Source organism: Salmo trutta, chromosome 36, assembly GCF_901001165.1.
Source record: "Salmo trutta chromosome 36, fSalTru1.1, whole genome shotgun sequence".
In the NCBI taxonomy this organism is placed as follows: domain Eukaryota; kingdom Metazoa; phylum Chordata; class Actinopteri; order Salmoniformes; family Salmonidae; genus Salmo; species Salmo trutta.
In genome coordinates this window covers 12332521-12359155 of record NC_042992.1, presented here as the reverse complement: position 1 = coordinate 12359155, position 26635 = coordinate 12332521, and the positions used below count along the sequence as shown (strand labels likewise).

The window sequence follows — 26635 nt, the reverse complement described above, 5'->3', positions numbered from 1 at the left end:
CCTGAACTGCCGGAGTGGCCAGACTGCCCTGAACTGCCGGAGTGGCCAGACTGCCCTGAACTGCCGGAGCTGACAGACTGCCCTGAACTGCCGGAGCTGACAGACTGCCCTGAACTGCCGGAGCTGACAGACTGCCCTGACCTGCCGGAGCTGACAGACTGCCCTGACCTGCCGGAGCTGACAGACTGCCCTGACCTGCCGGAGCTGACAGACTGCCCTGACCGCCCCGAGCTGACAGACTGCCCTGACCGCCCCGAGCTGATAGACTGCCCAGACCGCCCCGAGCTGACAGACTGCCCAGACTGCCCCGAACCGCCAGACTGCCCAGACTGCCTGGAACGGCCAGAACCTGAGCCGCCTCCAAGATAGGTGGGTTGGGGAGGGGGGGGGTGTAGCACAGTGCCGTCGTTGACGGCAGCCACCCTCCCTTCCCTCCCTTTAGTAAGGGGGAATTTTTCTTTTATGTATTGTTTGGGGGTATTTTTTTTTGTTTTTAAGGTGCTTCTGGGGTAGCACCTTTAAGGGGGGGGTACTGTCACGTCCTGGCCAGTATATAAGGTTAATTGTTTGTAGTTTGGTCAGGGCGTGACAGAGGGTATTTGTTTTATGTGGTTCAGGGTGGTGTGTTTGGTTTAAGGGTGTTTGTTTTAGTAATTCCGGGTGTTGGTTTGTTTAGGTATTTCTATGTGGAGTCTAGTATGTCTGTTTCTATGTCTGGTGAATTGGTGTTGGGACTCTCAGTTGAAGGCAGGTGTTTTCTATCTGCCTTTGATTGAGAGTCTCATAAATGAGGGTGTGTTTGTGTTTGTGTTTTGTGGGTGATTGTTCTGTGTAAGCACTATGCTTTGACAGACTGTTAGTTGTTCGTATTTTGTTATTTTTTGTATGTTCATTTTTTGTAGTGAATAAAAATCAAGATGAGCATTCACGAACCTGCTGCGTATTGGTCCACATTTTCCGATGACGATTTCGTTATATCGTCAGAGGACGAAGACAACCGTGACAACGTTTATGATGAGTATTTTTGTAAATTGATGTGCATATTCACAGGAAGTTTTGGTTGGAATACATTTTCTGAACATCACGCGCCAATGTAAAATGCTGTTTTTGGATATAAATATGAACTTTATCGAGCAAAACATACATGTATTGTATAACATGAAGTCCTATGAGTGCCATCTGATGAAGATCATCAAAGGTTAGTGAATATTTTAGCTGTACTTTTGGTTTTTGTGTTGTATGTCCATGCTTGGAAAATGTCTGTGTGGTTTTTCTTGTGAAGTTTATGTCCTAACACAATCAAATGTTATGCTTTCGCCGTAAAGCCTTTTTGAAATTGGACAATGTGGAGAATCTTATCTTTAAAATGGTGTAAAATAGTTGATCGTTTGAGTAAATGAAATTATGAGATTTTTGCTGTTTTGTATTTCGCGCCATGCTATTTCACTGGCTGTTGACTAGTGTGTCCCGCAGGTGGGACGGTAGCGTCCCACGTAGCCCTGACAAGTTAACAATGGGGAAATTAATGTGACTGGCTGGCTCCTATGTTAACGATGGGGAATGCTAATCTGGATGCTGGTTAATTTTCTTTGCAGACCTGATTCTTTCCAAGATGGAAGCCACCACTTTGATGAACGGCAATATCCCTTCTGCTTACAGTATAAAGGGGCCTTGTTATCATGCCAACCATGCCAACCACTGTCTGTGATTGACATACTATGAAATGGGAAAGTGGATCTGGATGCACAGCTCAGGTGACCACTGACCAATGAGAGCACAGATCAGGTGACCACTGACCAATGAGAGCCCAGCTCAGGTGAATACTGACTAATGAGAGCACAGCTAAGACTTCCACTGACCAATGAGAGCAGAGCTCAGGTGAACACTGACCAATGAGATTCAAATCTGATGTAAGACAGGCAAAAACATTTTTTTGAAAAAGCTCACTGCCTTCCTGAAAATAAACAATGTATACAAAACGTTTCAGTCTGGTTTTAGACCCCATCATAGCATTGAGACTGCACTTGTGAAGGTGGTAAATGACCTTTTAATGGCGTTACTACTCTTGCCCAGAAACGGGAATATACATATAATTAGTAGATTTGGATAGAAAACACTCTAAAGTTTCTAAAACTGTTTGAATGGTGTCTATGAGTATAACAGAACTCATATGGCAGGCCAAAACCTGAGAAGATTCCATACAGGAAGTGCCCTGTCTGACAATTTGTTGTCCTTCTGTTGCATCTCTATCGAAAATACAGCATCTGTGCTGTAACGTGACACTTTCTAAGGCTTCCATTGGCTCTCTAAAGCCGCCAGAAAGTGGAATGGGGTGTCTGCTGTCTCTGGGCAAAGTACAGCAGCAGAGTTTGTAAGTGGTCAGCCTGGGGACAGTGAGACTGAGATGCGCGTTCACAAGACTTCTCCATTTTTTTTCTTTCAGCCTTTGAATGAATACAACGTCGCCCGGTTGGAATATTATCGCTATTTTATGAGAAAAATAGCATAAAAATTGATTTTAAACAGCGTTTGACATGCTTCTAAGTAGGGTAATGGAATATTTTGACATTTTTTGTCACGAAATGCGCTCGCGCGTTACCCTTCGGATAGTGACCTGAACGCACGAACAGAACAGAGGTATTTGGACATAACTATGGATTATTTGGAACAAAAACAACATTTGTTGTTAAAGTAGAAGTCCTGGGAGTGCATTCTGACGAAGAACAGCAAAGGTAATACCATTTTTCTAATAGTAATTCTGAGTTTAGTGAGCCCCAAACTTGGTGGGTGTCAAATTAGCTAGCCTGTGATGGCCAAGCTATGTACTCAGAATATTGCAAAATGTGCTTTTGCCGAAAAGCTATTTTAAAATCTGACATAGCGTTTGCATAAAGGAGTTCTGTATCTATAATTCTTAAAATAATTGTTATGTATTTTGTCAACGTTTATCATGAGTAATTTAGTACATTCACCGGAAGTTTTCGGTGGGTATGCTAGTTCTGAACATCACATGCTAATGTGAAAAGCTAGTTTTTGATATAAATATGAACTTGATTGAACAAAACATGCATGTATTGTATAACATAATGTCCTAGGAGTGTCATCTGATGAAGATCATCAAAGGTTAGTGCTGCATTCAGCTGTGGATTTGGTTTTTGTGACATATATGCTTGCTTTGAAAATGGCTGTGTGATTATTTTTGGCAGGGTACTCTCCTGACATAATCTAATGTTTTGCTTTCGCTGTAAAGCCTTTTTGAAATCGGACAATGTGGTTAGATTAACGAGAGTCTTGTCTTTAAAATAGTGTAAAATAGTCATATGTTTGAGAAATTGAAGTTATAGCATTTTTGAGGTATATTTGTATTTCGCGCCACACGATTCCACTGGCTGTTGACTAGGGTGGGACGCAAACATCCCACCTAGCCCATAGAAGTTAAATTGGGTACGTTTCTCATCCGGCCGTGAAAATACTGCCCCCTAGCCCAGACAGGTTAAGTCTTTATTGAAGACTCATCTCTTCAGTAGGTCCTATGATTGAGTATAGTTTGGCCCAGGAGTGTGAAGGTGAACGGAAAGGCACTGAAGCAATGAACCGCCCTTGCTGTCTCTGCCTGGCCGGTTCCCCTCTCTCCACTGGGATTCTCTGCCTCTAACCCTGTTACAGGGGCTGAGTCACTGGCTTACTGGTGCTCTTCCATGCCGTCCCTGGGAGGGGTGCGTCACTTGAGTGGGTTGAGTCATTGACGTGATCTTCCTGTCTGGGTTGGAACCCCCCTTGGGTTGTGCCGTGGCCGAGATCTTTGTGGGGTATACTCTGCCTTGTCTCAGGATGGTAAGTTGGTGGTTGAAGATATCCCTCTAGTGGTGTGGGGGCTGTGCTTTGGCAAAGTGGGTGGGGTTATATCCTGCCTGTTTGGCCCTGTCCGGGGGTATCGTCAGATGGGGCCACAGTGTCTCATGACCACTCCTGTCTCAGCCTACAGTATTTATGCTGCAGTAGTTTGTGTCGGGGGGCTAGGGCCAGTCTGTTATATCTAGAGTATTTCTCCTGTCTTATCCGGTGTCCTGTGTGAATTTAAGTATGCTCTCTATAACTCTCTTTCTTTTTTCTTTCTTTCTTTCTTTCTTTCTTTCTTTCTCTCTCTCGGAGGACCTGAGCCCTAGGACCATGCCTCAGGACTATCTGGCCTGATGACTCCCTGCTGTCCCCAGTCCAGCTGGTCGTGCTGCTGCTCCAGTTTCAACTGTTCTGCCTGCGGCTATGTAATCCTGACCTGTTCACCGGACGTGCTACCTGTCCCAGACCTGCTGTTTTCAACTCTCTAGATACAGCAGGAGCGGTACAGATACTCTGAATGATCGGCTATGAAAAGCAAACTGACATTTACTCCTGAGGTGCTGACCTGTTGCACCCTCGACATCCACTGTGATTATTTTTATTTGACCCTGCTTGTCACCTATGAACTTTTAAACATCTTGGCCATGTACTGTTATAATCTCCACCCGGCACAGCCAGAAGAGGACTGGCCACCCCTCATAGCCTGGTTCCTCTCTAGGTTTCTTCCTAGGTTCTGGCCTTTCTAGGGAGTTTTTCCTAGCCACCGTGCTTCTACACCTGCATTGCTTGGTGTTTGGGGTTTAAGGCTGGGTTTCTGTACAGCACTTTGATATATCAGCTGATGTAAGAAGGGCTTTATAAATACATTTGACTTGATTTGATGACCAATCGATAAGTAATATGTAGGGTATGTGTGACTACAGATTCCGCCTGTTAGGTCAGCTGTTGATTAATTGATTGTGTACATTATTCTTCAAAAGGAAATTATTTCCACTGCTCACCAAAGGCTTTGTAGTTTTAATTTAACTTTATATATTACACGTCCAACATTTTCTATTTTATATCATCGAAATATTCAATTCAAATTCTCCCAAGAGTGGCATCACAGCACAATTTAAGACCAATTTAAATAAAAAAGAAACCAAATAAAAAATGTGATGAAAGTTGCCTTTGAGCAGTTGAGCATAGAGACAATCCTGTGTTTATTCTCATTGACTCATTTAATTATGCAATTAAAACTGTGGCTGGAAACTGTTTTCACTGTATTTATGAATGGAAGAAAACAGAGCTATTAGATTAACCCCCCCCACACACACACACACACACACACACACAATCATCCAACAGGGCGGCTAACCAAAAGCAAAGAGCACGCAGATTGAATATGTATTTGAGAGTTTGCGTGTATGTGTGCGCGTGCGTAAGTGTGTGTGAGTGCATCCGTGCACGCAGGCGTGTGTGTCTGTGTGTAGATAATAAAAGTGACTTACAGGTTCCCATAGTCCCAGACAACACACTGAGGATCTGATGTGCCCTGGAAGAGACAAAAAACGACAAGAAAATATGAACTGTTACTACCAGAGGAGAGGGGGAGCTGGAAAACGGAAGTGAGAAACTGTTCACTGCCTGAGGAAAACAAGTGAAGGTGTGTGGAGGATGGAAGAAGAGGTAAACAGACAGACAAAGGAAGAGAAAGTACAAGACAAAGGGAGGGAGAACATGTATTTGCCGGAGGACAGACAGTGAAACAGCTACTGCTGGAGGGGACAGAGATTGTGTGTCAACGAGGAGATATAAAGCGAGAAAGAGAGAGGGGGGAGAGAGAGAAATAGAGAGAGAGAGGGTGGAGAGAGAGAGAGAGAGAGGGGGGAGAGAGAGAGGGGAGAGAGAGAGAGGAGCGATGCGGACAGAGAGATCGACAGAGAGGAGAGAGAGGGGGACAGAGAGATCGAGAGAGAGGAGAGAGAGGGGGACAGAGAGATCGAGAGAGAGAGAGAGAGAGAGAGAGGGGGGAGAGAGAGAGGGGGAGAGGGGGGAGAGAGAGATATATGAAAAGCAAACTGACATTTACTCCTGATGTGCTGACCTGTTGCACCCTCTACAACCACTGTGATTATTATTATTTGACCATACTGGTCATCTATGGAACGTTTGAACATCTTGGCCATGTACTGTTATAATCTCCACCCAGCACAGCAAGAAGAGGACTGGCCACCCCTCAGCCTGTTCTCTCTCAGACTGTTCTCTCTCTAGGTTTCTTCCTAGGTTCTGGCCTTTCTAGGGAGTTTTTCCTAGCCACAGTGCTTCTACATCTGCATTGCTTGCTGTTTGGGGTTTTAGGCTGGGTTTCTGTAAAGCACTTTGTGACATCGGCTGATGTAAAAATAGCTGAATAAATGCATTTGATTGATTGATTGAGATAGAGAGAGAGAGAGAGAGAGAGAGAGAGAGAGAGAGAGAGAGAGAGATCCGGACAGTCTCTAAATCTAAACACAAACAGCTCTACTCAAAGTCTAGACAAGCAGCCCATTCTGCAGACTCACTCCTAATCCATCGATTCACTTGAGACAAAGCCAATTCCACGGAGTAAAACAGCCTTTGATTGGCTAATCAAAGCTTAGTGGTTCATATAGCATTACTGAGGATGATTCTCCACGACTCAATCAGGGAATCGATCAGTGAATCGATTCACTCCAATTGACTCATCCACGCTCACCCCACCAGTGATCGGCATGATAAGTGAATAGATTCCTCTGGTCTAATTGAATCATCTGGACTTGTTCCATTCACTCTATATGTCTCAATGTGTTTAATTCTACTGAGGACGAATCAACCAACAGTTATTTGGATTTTAGGAGTGTCCAGTCTAGTCCAGTCTATGACCTGATAAGGTAGCTCTCTATTCCAGCCAAGCATTACCACTACCATTAAACTAATCATTGACTTAATTCAGACAATCAGGAGAGCCAATCCTATCAGAGAAAAGATGGTTGGTTGCAGTGTACGAATAAACCTATTCACTTTAGTGCGCTCAGATACAGAGAAGACCACACTTTTAGCATCTAAATACATCATTTCCTTGTCCTCCAGCGAAGAAAAGGAAATCATAGCCATTTCCGTTTCAGCTACCCATAGATTAGAAGCCATCTCTGGGGAGGTAGCGGAGGAAGGGTGCCTCTCTACATCTATCAGTCCTTATATTGTGACCATGCATAATTCAAGCTTCCCTTTGAGGCCCATCTGTTAATGAAGGGGAGTCTCCCTCTGGTGGTGGAGGACATTATTACACTGGTCCCCTGCACACTACTCACTCTTCCCTTGTTTAAAGAAAATACTTCTACAGGAGATAGAGGTTCTTTGGCTTGTAACCATTAAAAAGGTTATATATGGCACTACAATAGGATTCCACTGTGGTAAAAAAAGTAACATTTTTGGGGCTATATAGCACCTTTTTTGTGGTTCTTTATAGAACCTTTATGGAGAACGGTTCTATAAAGAACCTGTCTCAATCTTAAAGGTTCTTTGTTGATCCTTTTAAAGAACCATACAGGGTTTTATATTCTATTTACTCTGGTCAGCCATATTATACTGTTAAAATTCCATAGGTGTTATTATTGTGTTAATTGACAAGTTGAATCAAATGAGCTACAACTGGGGATCCCTGAGGAGAGAAGTGAGAACCACTGACTGATTCAGTCAACCGTTCTCCATTTACACAAGGCCATACGTTGGCATTTCACAACACACCATCGCATGCCATAGTCAAATACTGTAGAATATGGAATTGCATAACACAACACATTAGATAAACTGCAATGACCTTTCATTTTTTAATATATTTTTTGGTCATTTAGCAGACGTTCTTATCCAGAGCGACTTGTACCTTTTCGTACAGGTCCCACATGGGAATCAAACGTGGGACACAAACCCACAATCCTGGCATGCTCTACCAACTGAGCCACACAGGACTCCCACTCACAGTTGCACAAAAAGAGCTGTTAGCAAACCACGCCCCAAAATGCTCCAATGAGCCGCCTCCTCTACATTTTAATTATCACTAAAAGAGCAAAGAACCCTTGAAGAGATCAAAGGTTAAACTGAGTCATTATGCTTCCTCCCTTCTCAAAGAATCCTTGAAGAGATCAAAGGTTAAACTGAGTCATTATGCTTCCTCCCTTCTCAAAGAACCCTTGAAGAGATCAAATGTTAAACTGAGTCATTATGCTTCCTCCCTTCTCAAAGAACCCTCATTTTGTTGTGTATGGGGACTGAGGATGTTGCCCAGGCATATGTCCCAAGTGACACCCTATATAGTGTACTAAACAGAGAGCCATTTAGTCCATTCCTTTTGACCAGAGCCGTATGGGCCCCAGAATGTTGCCCTGCTGTTTATAATGGCTGTACAGGACTCTAACCAAACTGTAGAGCTGTTACGCCTCTTGGTCGTTCAAATCTCCTCCTTTTATTGGAGCGGAAAGAAGAGTTGAGGCTACTTTTATTATTATTATTATTATTATTATTTTAAACCTTTATATAACTAGGCAAGTCAGTTAAGAATAAATTCGTATTTACAATGATGGCCTACACCGGCCAAACCCTCCCCTGACCCGGACGACGCTGGGCCAATTGTGTGCCGCCCGATGGGACTCCCAATCACGGACGGATGTGATGCAGCCTGGATTGAGATGCCTCCTAAGTTTCTACCTTCCTTCCTTTCTCTCTCATTCCCTCACTCCCTCTCTATTGCTCCCTCCCTGGTCAAGGTCATAGTATAGTCCATCTGTCCTGACTGTATAGTGCACATTGCGGTGGGACCCCCACTTCCACCTGTCCCCTTCTTGTCAGAAAGGTGATTTCCACAACGACAGAAGAAGGAGTGATGCATCATCACGCTGTGAACCATTGTTTGCATTGGATGACAGCTCTACGTTTCAGCTCACTCACACAACGGTATCATCTACATCACAAGTCCCTCAGAGCGCATTAGCTGCCGATGCTACGTGGCGTAGCGGCGTCTGCTAGCATTCAGCCATCAATCACCAGTCAGACAGGCTAGCTGCATGCTAACGCTAGTTCCATTGTGACTGACAAAAGGGTACTCCCACGCTGTCTGCCTCTGTCTTTAGCACAGACATCATATAATGATGCTTTCTGCTCCATCAATAGGCTACCTTCCAGAAGACTAAATACTAACATCTGTGGATATATATATATATATAAAAAAATTTAATAAAAAAAAGAATAAAAAATAAAGATATAGATGTACTATTGTAAAGTGGTTGTTCCACTGGATATCATAAGGTGAATGCACCAATTTGTAAGTCGCTCTGGATAAGAGCGTCTGCTAAATGACGTAAATGTAAATGATATAGTCTTTATATGTTGTATTCATAAACCTACATCTTTATATTCACACACACACACACACACACACACACACACACACACACACACACACACACACACACACACACACACACACACACACACACACTCACTGGCCGTCATTGGGAAGGTGTATTGACAGTTGGGAAAAGATGTCTTCACGGTAAGAACAATGTTCAGTACAGGAACACCAACACACCCCTCCTCCCCTCCCCTCTGCCTCCCCCCTCCGCCAACATCTGTCGCCATGGCGCTACTTCAGCATCTGGGCGTTGGCTTCCGGCCAAGGTCACTACCCACCAACAGCTGCAGGGCATGACTCACATATGCACACACACACACACACACACACACACACACACACACACACACACACACAAGCAAGAACACACACACACACACACACACACACACACACACACACACACACACACACACACACACAAGCAAGAACACACACATACCTTAAAAAAGTTATTTTATTTTATTAAACTAGGTAAGTCAGTTAAGAACAAATTCTCATTAACAATGACAGCCTACCGGGGAACAGTGGGTTAACTGCCTTGTTCAGGGGCAGAACGACAGATCTTTACCTTGTCAGCTCGGGGATTCGGTCTTGCAACCTTTCGGTTACTAGTCCAACACTCTAACCACTAGGCTACCTGCTGCCCCGTGGCCAAGGTCATCCCCCCCAACAGCTGCAGACCACCAGATCACCAAGCAGTCTACAGTGGTGTACTGAGCTGTAAGGTCAACCAACAGTCTACAGTGGTCCACTGAGCTGTAAGGTCAACCAACAGTCTACAGTGGTCCACTGAGCTGTAAGGTCAACACATCATTATCAGGCTATGCCACATCATTATCAGGCTATGACACATCATTATCAGGCTATGACAAATCATTATCAGGCTATTCCATGTTATACTCACATTGAGCAGTGGGGACAGCTCCACCACCACCATGGGTTCACTGGGTTTGGGTTCTGGTCGGACTGTCACCGTCAGAATCTTAGAGTTGATCACAGCAGGGGATCTAAAGAGAGATATATATATAGAGAGAGAGAGAGAAGACAGAGAGACAGAGAGAGAGAGAGAGAGAGAGAGAGAGAGAGAAGAGATAGAGAGAGAGAGAGAGAGAGAGAGAGAGAGAGAGAGAGAGAGAGCGAGAGAGTAACAGAAAGAGCACATCGTTACAACATTGTAAATAGACATAATATGACATTTGAAATGTTTTTTTTCTTTTGGAAGTTATTTTCACATTTATTTCAATTTTGTTTATTATCTATTTCACTTGCTTTGGCAATGAAAACATATGTTTTCCATGCCAAAAAAAGCCCTTAAATTGAAATTGAGAGAGAGGAGAGAGAGAAAAGACAGAGAGAGAAGAAAAGAGAGAGAGAGAAGAGAGTGAAGAGAGGAGAGAAAGAGACAGAGAGAGAGAGAGAGAGAGAGAGAGAGAGAGAGAGACAGAGAGAGAGAGAGAGAGAGAGAGAGAGAGAGCGTGAGAGGAGATGAGAGAAAGACAGCGAGAGAGAGAGGGAAGAGAGAGCGAGAGAGAGAGAGAGAGAGAAGAGATAGAAAGACAGAGAGAGAGATAGAGAAAGACAGAAAGAGAGCGAGACAGAGAGGGGGGGAAGAAAGAGAAAGAAAAAGCGAGAGAAAGAAAAAGGAAGAATAAAGGAGCGAAAAAGGGAGAGAGAATTAATCTGGTTAAAAATCCCAAAAATACAAGACCATTTTGATGAGACACAGAAACCCAATGCAACCAAGAGTCAAGACCCTAAACAAATAAACAGTCCTCAACATATTAGCATTCAACAGACACCAGACAAGAGGAGCACTCCACTACCATGGGTCTCCATCCCAAATGGAACCCTATTGGGCCCTGGTTAAAAGTAGTTCACTATATAGGGAATAACTCTGGGCCCTGGTCAAAAGTAGTTCACTATATAGGGAATAACTCTGGGCCCTGGTCAAAGGTAGTATAGGGATAAACTATGGGCCCTGGTCGAAAGTAGTTCACTATATAGGGAATAACTAGTACCCGACCTGAGTAATACCACCAGACCTGAGTAATATCACCAGCCCTGAGTAATATCACCAGACCTGAGTAATATCACCTGACCTGAGTAATATCACCTGACCTGAGTAATATCACCAGACCTGAGTAATATCACCTGACCTGAGTAATATCACCTGACCTGAGTAATATCACCAGACCTGAGTAATATCACCAGCCCTGAGTAATATCACCAGACCTGAGTAATATCACCTGACCTGAGTAATATCACCTGACCTGAGTAATATCACCAGCCCTGAGTAATATCACCTGACCTGAGTAATATCACCAGACCTGAGTAATATCACCAGACCTGAGTAATATCACCAGCCCTGAGTAATATCACCTGACCTGAGTAATATCACCAGCCCTGAGTAATATCACCTGACCTGAGTAATATCACCAGACCTGAGTAATATCACCAGCCCTGAGTAATATCACCTGCCCTGAGTAATATCACCAGACCTGAGTAATATCACCTGACCTGAGTAATATCACCTGACCTGAGTAATAGGGACAGGACCATTAAGAAATAAACATATGTGGAAAGAGAGGGGAGGGAGGTAGAGGAAGGAGACAGTGTAACGTTTACACTCCTGTATCACAACTGGGAGTCCCGTAGGGCGGTGCCAAACTGGCCAAGCATCATCCGGGTTTGGCCGGTGTTGGCCGTCATTGTAAATAAGAATTTATTCTTAACTGACTTGCCTAATTTATTGAAGGTTAAATAAAAAATAAAAAAATGTAACAAAAAAAATGGAGAAAGGGAGCAAGGAATGAAGAAAGGAATATCTGAGCAGAATAACATCACATCGAGGGAGAAGATTACCAATAGAGAAGGAAGGTAGAAATAAAAAGGCAATGGATCTCCGGTCATTTCTCAGGGTTGATTTCTGTCACACATCTTTAGTGATTAAAGTGTATAATTCCATATCTAATCCTAATAACCATGACATGGAAGACCTGACACCAAAGCACTACCATCTGTTTGTCACCATAGCGTTAGGAAGGATCAGTCTGACCGGGACAGTTAAGCCCTCCTGAATGATAAACTCTTCCCACTTCTCCGGTAGTTCCCATATAATGGGATTAGCAGGAGTGGGGAATTCCAGGAAGTGCTAGCGGTAGTGGGATAATCTGCGATGGCAAGGTTTAAGGCTTTAGAGATGAAGAATGATGGATGAGAGAGAGATAAGCTAAATTAATTGCAAACACTTTTTAATGGAATAGGAAACATACTTACTTGGGGGCAGGAAGGATGACTCCTAAGGTTCGATAAAGGATGGCTCCGATGACAAAATACGAGGTCTCCGTTTCTGTTTCTGAAAGACACAAACATAATAGTTATCAATATAAATTGATTTGAGGAAATACATGACTGGTACTTATCTCAAGCAGGCCCAAAGGCTACAGTCCAAACAGCAGATCACCTGACCAGGAAGAAGGTTAAAGGTTCATATGTATATACTGTATTCTAGTCGAGGTCTACTGCTCTATTCATATACTGTCCATAATGTGCTTAGGTAAAAATACTTGAAAGTACTACTTATCAAGTTGTTTTTTTTTGTATCTGCACTTTACTTTACAATGCATATATTTGACAACTTTTACTTTTACTTCACTACATTCCTGAAGAAAATAATGTACTTTTCACTCCATACATTTATCCTGACACCCAAAAATATTCATTACATTTTGAATGCTTAGGAGAACAGGAATATGGTCTAATTCACACACTTATCAAGAGAACATCCCTGGTCATCCCTACTGCCTCTGATCTGGCGGACTCACTAAACACACATGCTTATTTTGTAAATGATGTGTGAGTGTTGGAGTGTGCCCCTGGCTATCAGTAGAAAATAAATAATTGTGTCGTCTGGTTTGATTAATATAAAGAATTTGAAATGGTTTATACTTTTACTTTTGATACTTAAGTATATTTACTTGAGTCATTTTCTATTAAAGTATCTTTACTTTTACTCAAGTATGACAATTGGGTACTTTTTCCACCACTGTCTATACACACCATCATATATAACTACTGCTGTACAAACCTTTTCTATTCATATACTGTCCATAATGTCTATACACACCATCCTGTATAACTACTGTAGTACACACCTTTTCAATGCATATAAAGTCCATAATGTCTATACACACCATCCTCTATAACTACTGTCTATACACACCATCCTATATAACTACTGCTGTACACACCTTTTCTATTCATATTCTGTCCATAATGTCTATACACACCATCCTATATAACTACTGCTGTACACAACTTTTCAATGTATATACTGTCCATAATGTCTATACACACCATCCTATATAACTACTGTCTATACACACCATCCTATATAACTACTGCTGTACACACCTTTTCTATTCATATACTGTCCATAATGTCTATACACAAAATCCTATTTAACTACTGTCTATACACACCATCCTATATAACTACTGTCTATACACAACATCCTATATAACTACTGTTGTACACACCTTTTCAATGCATATACAGTCCATAATGTCTACACACACCATCCTCTATAACTACTGTCTATACACACCATCCTATATAACTACTGCTGTACACACCTTTTCTATTCATATACTGTCCATAATGTCTATACACAAAATCCTATTTAACTACTGTCTATACACACCATCCTATATAACTACTGTCTATACACAACATCCTATATAACTACTGTTGTACACACCTTTTCAATGCATATACAGTCCATAATGTCTACACACACCATCCTATATAACTACTGTTGTACACACCTTTTCAATGCATATACAGTCCATAATATCTATACACACCATCCTATATAACTACTGCTGTACACACCTTTCTATTCATATACTGTCCATAATGTCTATACACACCATCCTATATAACTACTGCTGTACACACCTTTTCTATGCATATACTGTCCATAATGTCTACACACACCATCCCAGAAAAATAAACTCAGCAGAAAAAGAAACGTCCTCACTGTCAACTGCGTATATTTTCAGCAAACTTAACATGTAAATATTTGTATGAACATAACAAGATTCAACAACTGAGACATAAACTGAACAAGTTCCACAGACATGTGACTAACAGAAATGGAATAATGTATCCCTGAACAAAGGGGGGTGGTCAAAATCAAAAGTAACAGTCAGTATCTGGTGTGGCCACCAGCTGCATTAAGTACTGCAGTGCATCTCCTCCTCATGTACGGCACCAGATTTGCCAGTTCTTGCTGTGAGATGTTACCCCACACTTCCACCAAGGCACCTACAAGTTCCCGGAGATTTCTGGGGGGAATGGCCCTAGCCCTCACCCTCCGATCCAACAGGTCCCAGACATGCTCAATGGGATTGAGATCCGGGCTCTTCACTGGCCATGGCAGGACACTGACATTCCTATCTTGCAGGAAATCACGCACAGAATGAGCAGTATGGCTGGTGGCATTGTCATGCTGGAGGGTCATGTCAGGATGAGCCTACAGGAAGGGTACCACATGAGGGAGGAGGATGTCTTCCCTGTAACGCACAGCATTGAAATTGCTTGCAATGACAACAAGCTCAGTCCAATGATGCTGTGACACACTGCCCCAGACCATGACGGACCCGCCACCTCCAAATCGATCCCGCTCCAGAGTACAGGCCTCGGTGTAACGCTCATTCCTTCGACGATAAACGCGAATCCGACCATCACCCCTGGTGAGACAAAACCATGACTCGTCAGTGAAGAGCACTTTTTGCCAGTCCTGTCTGGTCCAGGGATGGTGGGTTTGTGCCATAGGCGACGTTGTTGCCGGTGCTGTCTGGTGAGGACCTGCCTTACAACAGGCTTACAAGCTCTCAGTCCAGCCTCTCTCAGCCTGTTGCGGACAGTCTGAGCACTGATGGAGGGATTGTGCGTTCCTGGTGTAACTCGGGCAGTTGTTGTTGTCATCCTGTACCTGTCCCACAGGTGTGATGTTCGGATGTACCGATCCTGTGCAGGTGTTGTTACACATGGTCTGCCACTGTGAGGACGATCAGCTGTCCGCCCTGTCTCCCTGTAGGGCTGTCTTAGGCGTCTCACAGTATGGACATTGCAATTTATTGCTCAGGCCACATCTGCAGTCCTCATGCTTCCTTGCAGCATGCCTAAGGCATGTTCACGGAGATGAGCAGGGACCCTGGGTGTCTTTCTTTTGGTGTTTTTCAAAGTCAGCAGAAAGGCCTCTGTAGTGTCATAAGTTTTCATAACTGTGACCTTAATTGCCTAACGTCTGTATGTCTTAATTGTCTTAATTGCCTACCGTCTGTATGTCTTAACCGTTCCACAGGTGCATGCTCATTAATTGTTTATGATTCGTCTGTATGTCTTAATTGTCTTAATTGCCTACCGTCTGTATGTCTTAACAACCGTTCCACAGGTGCATGCTCATTAATTGTTTATGATTCGTTGAACAAGCATTGGAAACAGTGTTTAAACCCTTTACAATGAAGATCTGTGAAGTTATTTGTATTTTTACGAATTATCTTTTTTTTGCTGAGTTTATATGTATATTCCGGACTCTGACATTGCTCATTTCTTAGTTCCTTTCTTTTAATGTTGGGATTTGTGTGCATTGTTTTGTATTGTCAGGTATTACAACACTGTTGGGGATAGGAACATAAGCATTTCTCTACACCCGCGATAACATCTGATAAATATGTGTATGTGACCAATAACATCTGATAAATATGTGTACGTGACCAATAACATCTGATAAATATGTGTATGTGACCAATAACATCTGATAAACATGTGTATGTGACCAATAACATCTGATAAATATGTGTATGTGACCAATAACATCTGATAAATATGTGTACGTGACCAATAACATCTGATAAATATGTGTATGTGACCAATAACATCTGATAAATATGTGTATGTGACCAATAACATCTGATAAATATGTGCACGTGACCAATAACATCTGATAAATATGTGTATGTGACCAATAACATCTGATAAATATGTGTACGTGACCAATAACATCTGATAAATATGTGTATGTGACCAATAACATCTGATAAATATGTGTATGTGACCAATAACATCTGATAAATATGTGCACGTGACCAATAACATCTGATAAATATGTGTACGTGACCAATAACATCTGATAAATATGTGTACGTGACCAATAACATCTCATAAATATGTGTATGTGACCAATAACATCTGATATATGTGTATGTGACCAATAACATCTGATAAATATGTGTATGTGACCAATAACATCTGATAAATATGTGTATGTGACCAATAACATCTGATAAATATGTGTATGTGACCAATAACATCTCATAAATATGTGTATGTGACCAATAACATCTGATATATGTGTATGTGACCAATAACATCTGATAAATATGTGTATGTGACCAATACAGTTTGATTTGAGGAGTTGAAAACCAATAGATAGAGAATGACATTTAGAAGTGAAAGGGAAAAGATAAATAGCCTCTTGTACTGAACTCAGACCACACGTCATTCTCCCCTCATCCGTCTAGACTTCCTCCCTATCCCTATCCCTATCTTTCCATTTTCAACTACCTCCTTGCTTTTTCTTTTCAGAACTTTTCTCTCCAAATTCTTTGTTCCCTCCCTATTCAATTCAATTCAATTGAAGGGGCTTTATTGGCATGGGAAACATATGTTTGCATTACCAAAGCAAGTATTTCACCCCTTCATCCCTTCAACAGGCCAAAGCCTCTCTTTCTACTCTGTGCTTCCTCTGCTTCCCCCCTTTTATTTCTCTCCCTCCATCCCTCTCTCCCTGGAGCAGTGTGTCGCAGAGAGCAGATCTCTCCCAGAGAGAGGTGGTGTCCCTCTTTAAATGTCACCCTGTCTGGAGGGAAAGAAGGGAGGTAGGGATTGAGGAGGGGGGGGGAGGCAGGGAACCAAGGATGGAGGAGGGAGGGAGGGAGTAGAAAGGAAAATAAAGGAGGGAAAATACTCAGGCACATGGGGTGAGTCATCCAATATCTAACACAGAGAGAGAGAGAGAGAGAGAGAGAGAGAGAGAGATGATCAAAGTCAACGACGAAGAGCAGTCACTGTGATGGATCGTAATTGAAGGCAGTGTGCATGAACATGCAAATGAGATGCCCCGTTATATTGTGGATGAAAGTGTCTTGGTGGGAGCGAGGGGTGACACTCCTACACTTGACCAGACCACAAACTCATTACAGACATCCTGATTGAGACCAGAAGTCCATTCAGTCACACAAACTTTAATCAATACATTTTCCTCTAATATAATTTGGTCACCCCATTCTTTTTAAAGTGTTTAAATGAGTGTTGGCTAACCGTTAGCTAGCGTTTAAAGTAGTGTTGGCTAACCGTTAGCTAGCGTTTAAAGTAGTGTTGGCTAACCGTTAGCTAGTGTTTAAATGAGTGTTGGCTAACCGTTAGCTAGCGTTTAAATGAGTGTTGGCTAACCGTTAGCTAGCGTTTAAATGAGTGTTTGCTAACCGTTAGCTAGCGTTTAAATGAGTGTTGGCGAACCGTTAGCTGCCAACTGAAATAGAAAATGACTAAACGTGATCTTGAGACTGGCCTATCAAACTAGAGCGTATACAGACTGAGATGAAGCTCCAACGCATCCATGAAAGCCAGTTATATCTAAGACATTGGCAGTATGCCATTGGTATCTGTTGCAGATGTACGTTAAGGGTCAGCGGTGTAATAGGTTGTGTTTTAGTACTGTGTATAAATGAATAGACCATGTCATGTATCCATTTCTTTATTAAGCCCTGACCTTCTGGGCTGTCATTGGATCATTGTATCTTATGAGGTTGAATGTGAATGTGTGTGTGTGTGTGTGTGTGTGTGTGTGTGTGTGTGTGTGTGTGTGTCTGTGTGTCATAGAACTAGTGCATGGATCTACAGTATCTGTGTATATGCAGTCTAGGAGTGTCTTAACCAGTCTATACCTCTGGGTCAGTGTCATCTTATGGATCAGTGAACAAGCCAGGCCTTGGCCTGTGGAGCGAGTCATGAGCCTATCATTGGCCAGTGTGTGTGTTGTGTGTGTGTGTGTATGCGTGTGTGTGCATGTGCACATGTCTGTGTTTGCGTGTGCTTGCTTGCTTGCTTGCGTGTTTGTGTGTGTGTGTGTGTTTGTGTGTGTGTGTATAAACTAATGCGCGTGTGTGTGCGCGTGTGTGCAATTCTCAATCCTATTGAGCCTATCAGTGGGACTGTCTGTGTGAGAATGGCTTTGGTAACAGGTTAAATGAACCAAACACTTTGATAAACATCAGACCACTGGTCACAATGAGCTCTCTGCACTGCCAGTGAATGGAGCCACTGACCTCCAACCACAGCAATTCTTTAGTCATGACTGTGACTATGGAGGGAGACACAGAGGGAGAAAAAGGCCCTGTCAGGGAGAGTGAGCGATAGAGATAGAGAGAGAGGAGGGGATGAGGGAGAGGGGGGATGAGGGAGAGAGGGGATGAGGGAGAGAGGGGGGATGAGGGAGAGAGAGGATGAGGGAGAGAGACAGGGGATGAGGGAGAGAGAGGGGGGATGAGGGCGAGAGTGAGGGAATGAGGGAGAGAGAGGGGATGAGGGAGAGAGAGGGGGATGAGAGAGAGAGAGGATGAGGGAGAGAGAGGGGATGAGGGAGAGAGAGGGGGGATGAGGGAGAGAGAGGGGGGATGAGGGAGAGAGGGGATGAGGGAGAGAGGGGGGATGAGGGAGATAGAGGATGAGGGAGAGAGACAGGGGATGAGGGAGAGAGAGAGAGGGGATGAGGGGATGAGGGAGAGAGAGAGGTTGCAGCAGAGAGAGAGGGGATGAGGGAGAGAGATAAGGGATGAGAGAGAGAGAGAGAGAGGGGATGAGAGAGAGACAGGGGATGAGGGAGAGAGAGGGGGGATGAGGGAGAGAGAGGGGGGATGAGGGAGAGAGGGGGGATGAGGGAGAGAGAGGGGGGATGAGGGAGAGAGGGGATGAGGGAGAGAGGGGGGATGAGGGAGAGAGAGGATGAGGGAGAGAGACAGGGGGGATGAGGGAGAGAGAGAGGTTGCAGCAGAGAGAGAGGGGATGAGGGAGAGAGATAAGGGATGAGAGAGAGAGAGAGAGGGGATGAGGGCGAGAGAGAGGAGATGAGGGAGAGAGAGGGGATAAGGGAGAGAGGGAATGAGGAAGAGACAGGGGATGAGGGAGAGAGAGATGGGATGAGGGGGAGAGACGGGATGAGGGAGAGAGAGATGGGATGAGGGGGAGAGATAAGGGATGAGGGGGAGAGAGAGAGGGGATGAGTGAGAGAGTGAGGGGATGAGGGCGAGAGAGAGGGGATGAGGGCGAGAGAGAGCCGATGAGGGAGAGACAGGGGATGAGGGAGAAAGAGATGGGATGAGGGGGAGAGACGGGATGAGGGAGAGAGTGAGGGGATGAGGGAGAGAGAGGGGATGAGGGAGAGAGACGGGATGAGGGAAAGAGAGTGTTCAGCAGAGAGAGAGGGGACGAGGGAGATAGATAAGGGATGAGGGAGAGAGAGAGGGGGATGAGGGAGATTAGGGGATAAGGGAGAAAGAGAGGGAATGAGGGAGAGACAGGGGATGAGGGGAGAGAGAGGGGATGAGGGAGAGAGAGAGAGGGGATGAGTGAGAGAGTGAGGGGATGAGGGAGAGAGAGAGGGGTTGAGTGAGAAAATGATGGGATGAGGGAGAGAGAGGGTGTGGCAGAGAGAGAGGGGATGAGGGAGAGAGAAAAGGGATGAGAGAGTGAGCGGGGATGAGGGAGAGAGAGAGAGAGAGAGGGGATGAGTGAGAAAATTAGGGGATGAGGGAGAGAGAGGGTGTGGCAGAGAGAGAGAGAGGATGAGGGAGAGAGAAAAGGGATGAGAGAGTGAGAGGGGATGAGGGAGAGAGAGAGAGAGAGAGGGGATGAGGGAGAGAGAGCCGATGAGGGTGTGAGAGAGGGGATAAGGGAGAGAGACAAGGTATGAGGGCGAGACAAGGGATGAGGGAGAGAGAGGGGATGAGGAAGAGAGAGGGTGCGGCAGAGAGAGAGGGGAGGAAGGAGAGAGCGAGAAAGAGAGGCAGATGGAGAGAGAGGGTGAGAGTAGGAGAGTAGGAGAGAGCCAGAGAGTGAGAGAGAGATAGAGAGATAGTGAGTGAGATAGTGAGTGAGATAGAGAGAGAGCTAGAGAGAGTGAGAGAGAGAGAGAGGGAGAGAGAGAGAGAGAGAGAGAGAGAGAGAATAGCTGTGTCCTCAGAGCCAGACAGAGCTGCCAGACACCGTCTGACACCAGGCTAACCTTTCATGGGGATGGCAGGAGGCACACAGAAAGTCAGTGTGTGTACTTTCCTGTGGGGCCTGTGTTATTATAGAGGTCAGGATCAGCAACAGAGACATACTAATCTCTTTCTCTATGTCTCTCTATCTCTGTATGTCTATCTATCTGTCTACAATGCTTTCAGAAAGTATTCAGACCTCTTGACTTTTTCCACATTTTGTTACGTTACAGCCTTTTTCTAAAATTGATTAAATAGTTTTTTTCCCTCATCAATCTACACACAATACCCCTGATTGACAAAGTCAACTCTGCTTTTAGAAATTTTTGCTAATTTAAAAAATCTATGAAACTGAAATATATAATTTGCACACGTTTTTAGACCTTTTACTCAGTACTTAGTTGAAGTGCCTTTGGCAACAATTATAGCATCGAGTCTTCTCGGGTATGATGCTACAAGCTTGGCACATCTGCATTTGGGGAGTTTCTCCCATTCTTCTCTGCAGATCCTCTCAAGCTCTGTCAGGTTGGATGGGGAGTGTTGCTTCAGAGCTATTTTAAGGTCTCTCCAGAGATGTTAGATCGGGTTCAAGTCTGGGCTCTGGCTGGGCCACTCAAGGACATTCAGAGACTTGTCCCGAAGCCACTCCTGCGTTGTCTTGGCTGTGTGCTTAGGGTTGTTGTCCTGTTGGAAGGTGAATCTTCGCTGAGGTCCTAAGCGCACAGGAGCGGGTTTTCATCAAGGATCTCTCTGTACTTTGATCCATTCATCTTTGCCTTGATCCTGAATAGTCTCCCTGCCGCTGAAAAACATCCCCACAGCACGATGCTGCCACCACTATGCTTCACCGTAGGGATGGTGCCAGGTTTCCTTCAGACGTGACGCTTGGCATTCAGGCCAAAGAGTTGAATCTCATGCTGCAGAGATGGTTGTCCTTCTGGAAGCTTCTTCCATCTCCACAGAGGAACTCTGAGCTCTGTCAGAGTGACCATCAGCTTTTTGGTCACCTCTCCGACCAAGGCCCTTCTCCCCCGATGGCTCAGTTTGGCGAGGCGGCCAGCTCTAGGAAGAGTCTTGGGACATTCAATGCTGCAGAAATGTTTTGGTACCCTTCCCCAGATCTGTGCGTCGACACAATCCTGTCTCGGACCTCTACGGACAATTCCTTCGACCTCATGGCTTAGTTTTTGCTGTGACATGCACTGTCAACTGTGTGCCTTTCCAAATCATGACCAATTAAGTTGTAGAAGCATCTCAAGGATTATCAATGATTACCTACCTACCTACCTACCTACCTACCTACCTACCTACCTCTCTGCAAAGTATGGCATGGGAATATTAGCCTAATCACTAGAAAAATACTTAGATTTCAGACATTTGAAAAGGTCCTGAGGATAGCCACTGCTCAGAGCACTGCGCCACCACAGTTTACAATGCACTGCTTAGAGCACTGTGCCACCACAGTTTACAATGCACTGCTTAGAGCACTGCACCACCACAGTTTACAATGTACTGCTCAGAGCACTGCACCACCACAGTTCACAATGCACTGCTCAGAGCACTGCACCACCACAGTTTACAATGCACTGCTTAGAGCACTGCGCCACCACAGTTCACAATGCACTGCTCAGAGCACTGCGCCACCACAGTTTACAATGTACTGCTCAGAGCACTGCACCACCACAGTTCACAATGTACTGCTCAGAGCATTGCGCCACCACAGTTCACAATGTACTGCTCAGAGCACTGCGCCACCACAGTTTACAATGCACTGCTCAGAGCACTGCGCCACCACAGTTCACAATGTACTGCTCAGAGCACTGCGCCACCACAGTTCACAATGTACAGCTCAGAGCACTGCGCCACCACAGTTTACAATGCACTGCTCAGAGCACTGCGCCACCACAGTTTACAATGCTCTAGCAAGCCTACTTGATGGTAATAGCGAGTCTTTATAAATTATTTCATTTTAAGCCTTCACCAAACCATAGCCCCAACTTTAACCACACAGAATTAATGGCTAAACTGTTAACATTTGAGTTATTTCTGTTTTAACCCTGTAACCGTGAGGAATTAACCCTGTAACCATGTGGAATTAACCCTTTAACCAAGTGGAATTAATTCGTCAAAAATAGACATTCATCCATAATACGTGGAATTTCGAAGGGATATCTTGTTGGGGAATACAGTTTGACTGTAAGAAGTGCTGATCAATTTGAAGTGGCGTTCAAAGTAGGATGTGAGACAATAGTTCCATGATATATATATAAGGGATAATCAACAAGGGGCTATCTAAGCACTCTATGGAAAATAATGAACGTGTGTGTTCATGGCTCACTAGCGGAGAGGAACTGACCTTCCACGGAGTTGCATTATTTTCCACAAAACACATAGAGCCCCGAGTTGATCATCCCTTTTATACAATGGCTATAATTTAAAACATTTGCCGGTAGAAATGTGTTCAACATCCACTGAAGTAACTAGCAAGTTTATTAGATACTAGACAGCTAGTATACTAGACTTTTGCTTTCAAAGCAGCTCAAACCTACAACATGTAACAAATTAACTATAGCCATTGAATTCTACCGTGCAAATATACTGTGCGCTATAGGGAAATAATGCATGGCCTAGAATGCCCTTCAAGCCAATCAGAAACTAGTATTCAATAATTCCATGGGTCTGGGTGAATCTGTTACACATCAGGCTTTCTCTGATCAGAGGTTAAAGTTATGATCACCTGAATTATTCACCTTGTGAGGACATCTTGACATCAGTGTGGTAAGGTCAGGGGAAGTCTTTACAGGATGCATGAAGCCATATTTCATTATGAGGCATGTGATTATGATGATGAAGATGATGATGATGAAGACCATCTTACCTTCAGAGGTCAGGGTGAAGACCTCTTTGGGGATGTAGAGTTTGTCTTCTGCGGAACGAGCCCAGTCCTTCATTCCCCTCCTGCCCTTCATGGGGAAGTTGATGTCACTGGAGACTGCTGTCACGGGCTCTCGCTGTATTGTAATCACTATGGAGACGAAACCTATTGTTATCACTATGGAGACAAAACATATCGTTATCTCTGTGGAGACCAAACATATTGTTATCACTATGGAGATAAAACATATCGTTATCTCTATGGAGACCAAACATAACGTTATCTCTATGGAGACGAAACATATTGTTATCACTATGGAGATAAAACACATCGTTATCTCTATGGAGAAAAAAAAACATGAGTTGACGAACACCCAAAATAGGTAGAGAGGTGCTGACTAATGGAAAGGCAAACTTGTGACAAAATAACTAAGAATTTATTTGAGTTATGATTACTGACAATTGGGAGTGTTGAGGATAAGACTGCAAAAACGCTGGTACATATCCCCAAGATATCCAGAGGGAATAAGATACCCACAGGGAATAACCCATTACAGTCTATAGTAAGCCCTGTCTAAGCCGGGGGGTTACTACTAAGCAATATGGAATTGTTTTAAGGTCATATCAAGGATCATTTTGCTATTTGATTTTACATTTTAAGACCCCTTGAAGTATACAAAATAATTTGATGTAAAATTGGATTTGGGTTTACTGCTATTAACTCATACAAACGCATTGAATAACAAATTCACTTCATGGAACAACAACAGTCCCAAACCCCAAAAAATGTAAAGGAAGATTTTTAGGAAGTATCTGTCCTATATCTGCGAGATAAAAGAAAGATCTGTATTTAACCCCTTATTTTTGGCAGTAAACAATCTCCATATATACAGGACTTCCATTCATTTTTTCAACTGGTATCAGGGGACCTTCAGAGGAGTATTGTGAGGCCTGTGGGTGTCCTATAGCAAAACAACCATCACGGACGTGTTCATGAGAATCTCTCCTTTCCACAGAGAGGTCATATTAGTGCCAAAACTGTTCGGACGATACAGAAGTTGTCAGATCGTCTGAACCGACTTCAGACGAGTCCTAAGACACTTGTAGAGGTTGTAGAGCAAAACAGAGAACACCATTTTGTGAGAAGACTGATTGTCTCCTGGGATATCTCCTGGTCTGACACACACTGCGCTAGCTCTGTCACCTTTCACTGCAGATGCGGAAGTGCGACTTCGGCGTATGCAGTGGATTGACGTATCCAACGCATCTCTAGCTTAAACTCAAAGATTTTTATGGGGATTCTTGATCACACTAATTACATTTCCACAGGATGCGGATATCGACTCTAGGGGGGTAAGATACCAACAGGGAATAAGATACCCACAGGGAATAAGATACCCACAGGGAATAAGATACCCACAGGGAATAAGATACCCACAGGGAATAAGATACCCACAGGGAATAAGATACCCAAAGGGAATAAGATACCCACAGGGAATAAGATACCAACAGGGAATAAGATACCCACAGGGAATAAGATACCCACAGGGAATAAGACACCCACAGGGAATAAGATACCCACAGGGAATAAGATACCCACAGGGAATAAGATACCCAAAGGGAATAAGATACCCACAGGGAATAAGATACCCACGGGGAATAAGACACCCACAGGGAATAAGATACCCAAAGGGAATAAGATACCCACAGGGAATAAGATACCCACGGGGAATAAGACACCCACAGGGAATAAGATACCCAAAGGGAATAAGATACCCACAGGGAATAATATACCCACAGGGAATAAGATACCCAAAGTGAATAAGATACCCACAGGGAATAAGACACCCAAAGGGAATAAGACATCCACGGGGAATAAGACACCCACAGGGAATAAGATACCCAAAGGGAATAAGATACCCACAGGGAATAAGATACCCACAGGGAATAAGATACCCACAGGGAATAAGACATCCACGGGGAATAAGACACCCACAGGGAATAAGATACCCAAAGGGAATAAGACATCCACAGGGAATAAGACACCCAAAGGGAATAAGATACCCACGGGGAATAAGACACCCACGGGGAATAAGACACCCACAGGGAATAAGATACCCACAGGGAATAAGATACCCAAAGGGAATAAGATACCCACAGGGAATAAGATACCCACAGGGAATAAGATACCCACAGGGAATAAGATACCCAAAGGGAATAAGATACCCACAGGGAATAAGATACCCACAGGGAATAAGATACCCACAGGGAATAAGACATCCACGGGGAATAAGACACCCACAGGGAATAAGATACCCAAAGGGAATAATATACCCACAGGGAATAATATACCCACAGGGAATAAGACATCCACGGGGAATAAGATACCCACAGGGAATAATATACCCACAGGGAATAAGATACCCACAGGGAATAAGATACCCAAAGGGAATAAGATACCCACAGGGAATAAGACATCCACGGGGAATAAGATACCCACAGGGAATAATATACCCACAGGGAATAAGATACCCACAGGGAATAAGACATCCACGGGGAATAAGATACCCAAAGGGAATAAGATACCCACAGGGAATAAGATACCCACAGGGAATAAGACACCCACAGGGAATAAGACACCCACAGGGAATAATATACCAAAAGGGAATAAGATACCCAAAGGGAATAAGATACCCACAGGGAATAAGACACCCAAAGGGAATAAGATACCCAAAGGGAATAAGCAGGAAATACTGGAATCCTCTAACCAGAATTTCTTGAAAACCTGGGAGTTTGGGGAAAGTTACTGGGATTTTGTAGCCCTACCTGTGAGTGTTAAACTGACTACTCACTGAGGTTGTTGGTGACCACCAGGAAACTCTGGAATGGTTTCTGATCCTCTCCAATCAGATGGATAAAGTCCTCCAATATACGCATGAGATGGGCCGTACCAGGAGAAACCTGGGCATGGGAGAGAGAGAGAGAGAGAGAGAGAGGAGAGAGAGAGAGAGAGTGAGAGAGAGAGAGAGAGAGAGAGAGAGAGAGAGAGAGAGAGAGAGAGAGAGTGGTGAGAGAGAGAGAGAGAGAGAGAGAGACAAGGTGGGAGGGAGAGAGAGAGAGAGAGATAGAGAAGGGGGAGGAGGGTGAGAGAAGGGAGAGTGTGAGAAAGACAGAGAGAACAATA

General features: G+C 43.9%; 1 protein-coding gene across 1 annotated transcript in view; it reads right to left on the bottom strand.

The window, feature by feature from the left end:
• Positions 1 to 26635, bottom strand: part of LOC115175411 (adhesion G protein-coupled receptor B2-like) — a 96981-nt gene that overhangs the window by 53174 nt on the left and 17172 nt on the right. Inside the window, exons 5-9 of the mRNA XM_029734641.1 lie at positions 26304 to 26412; positions 23456 to 23602; positions 12527 to 12605; positions 10155 to 10257; positions 5331 to 5374 (exon numbers count right to left, since the gene is read on the bottom strand). Of these exons, the coding sequence (XP_029590501.1) occupies positions 5331 to 5374; positions 10155 to 10257; positions 12527 to 12605; positions 23456 to 23602; positions 26304 to 26412 (482 nt within the window). The remainder of the gene's footprint in view (positions 1 to 5330; positions 5375 to 10154; positions 10258 to 12526; positions 12606 to 23455; positions 23603 to 26303; positions 26413 to 26635) is intronic.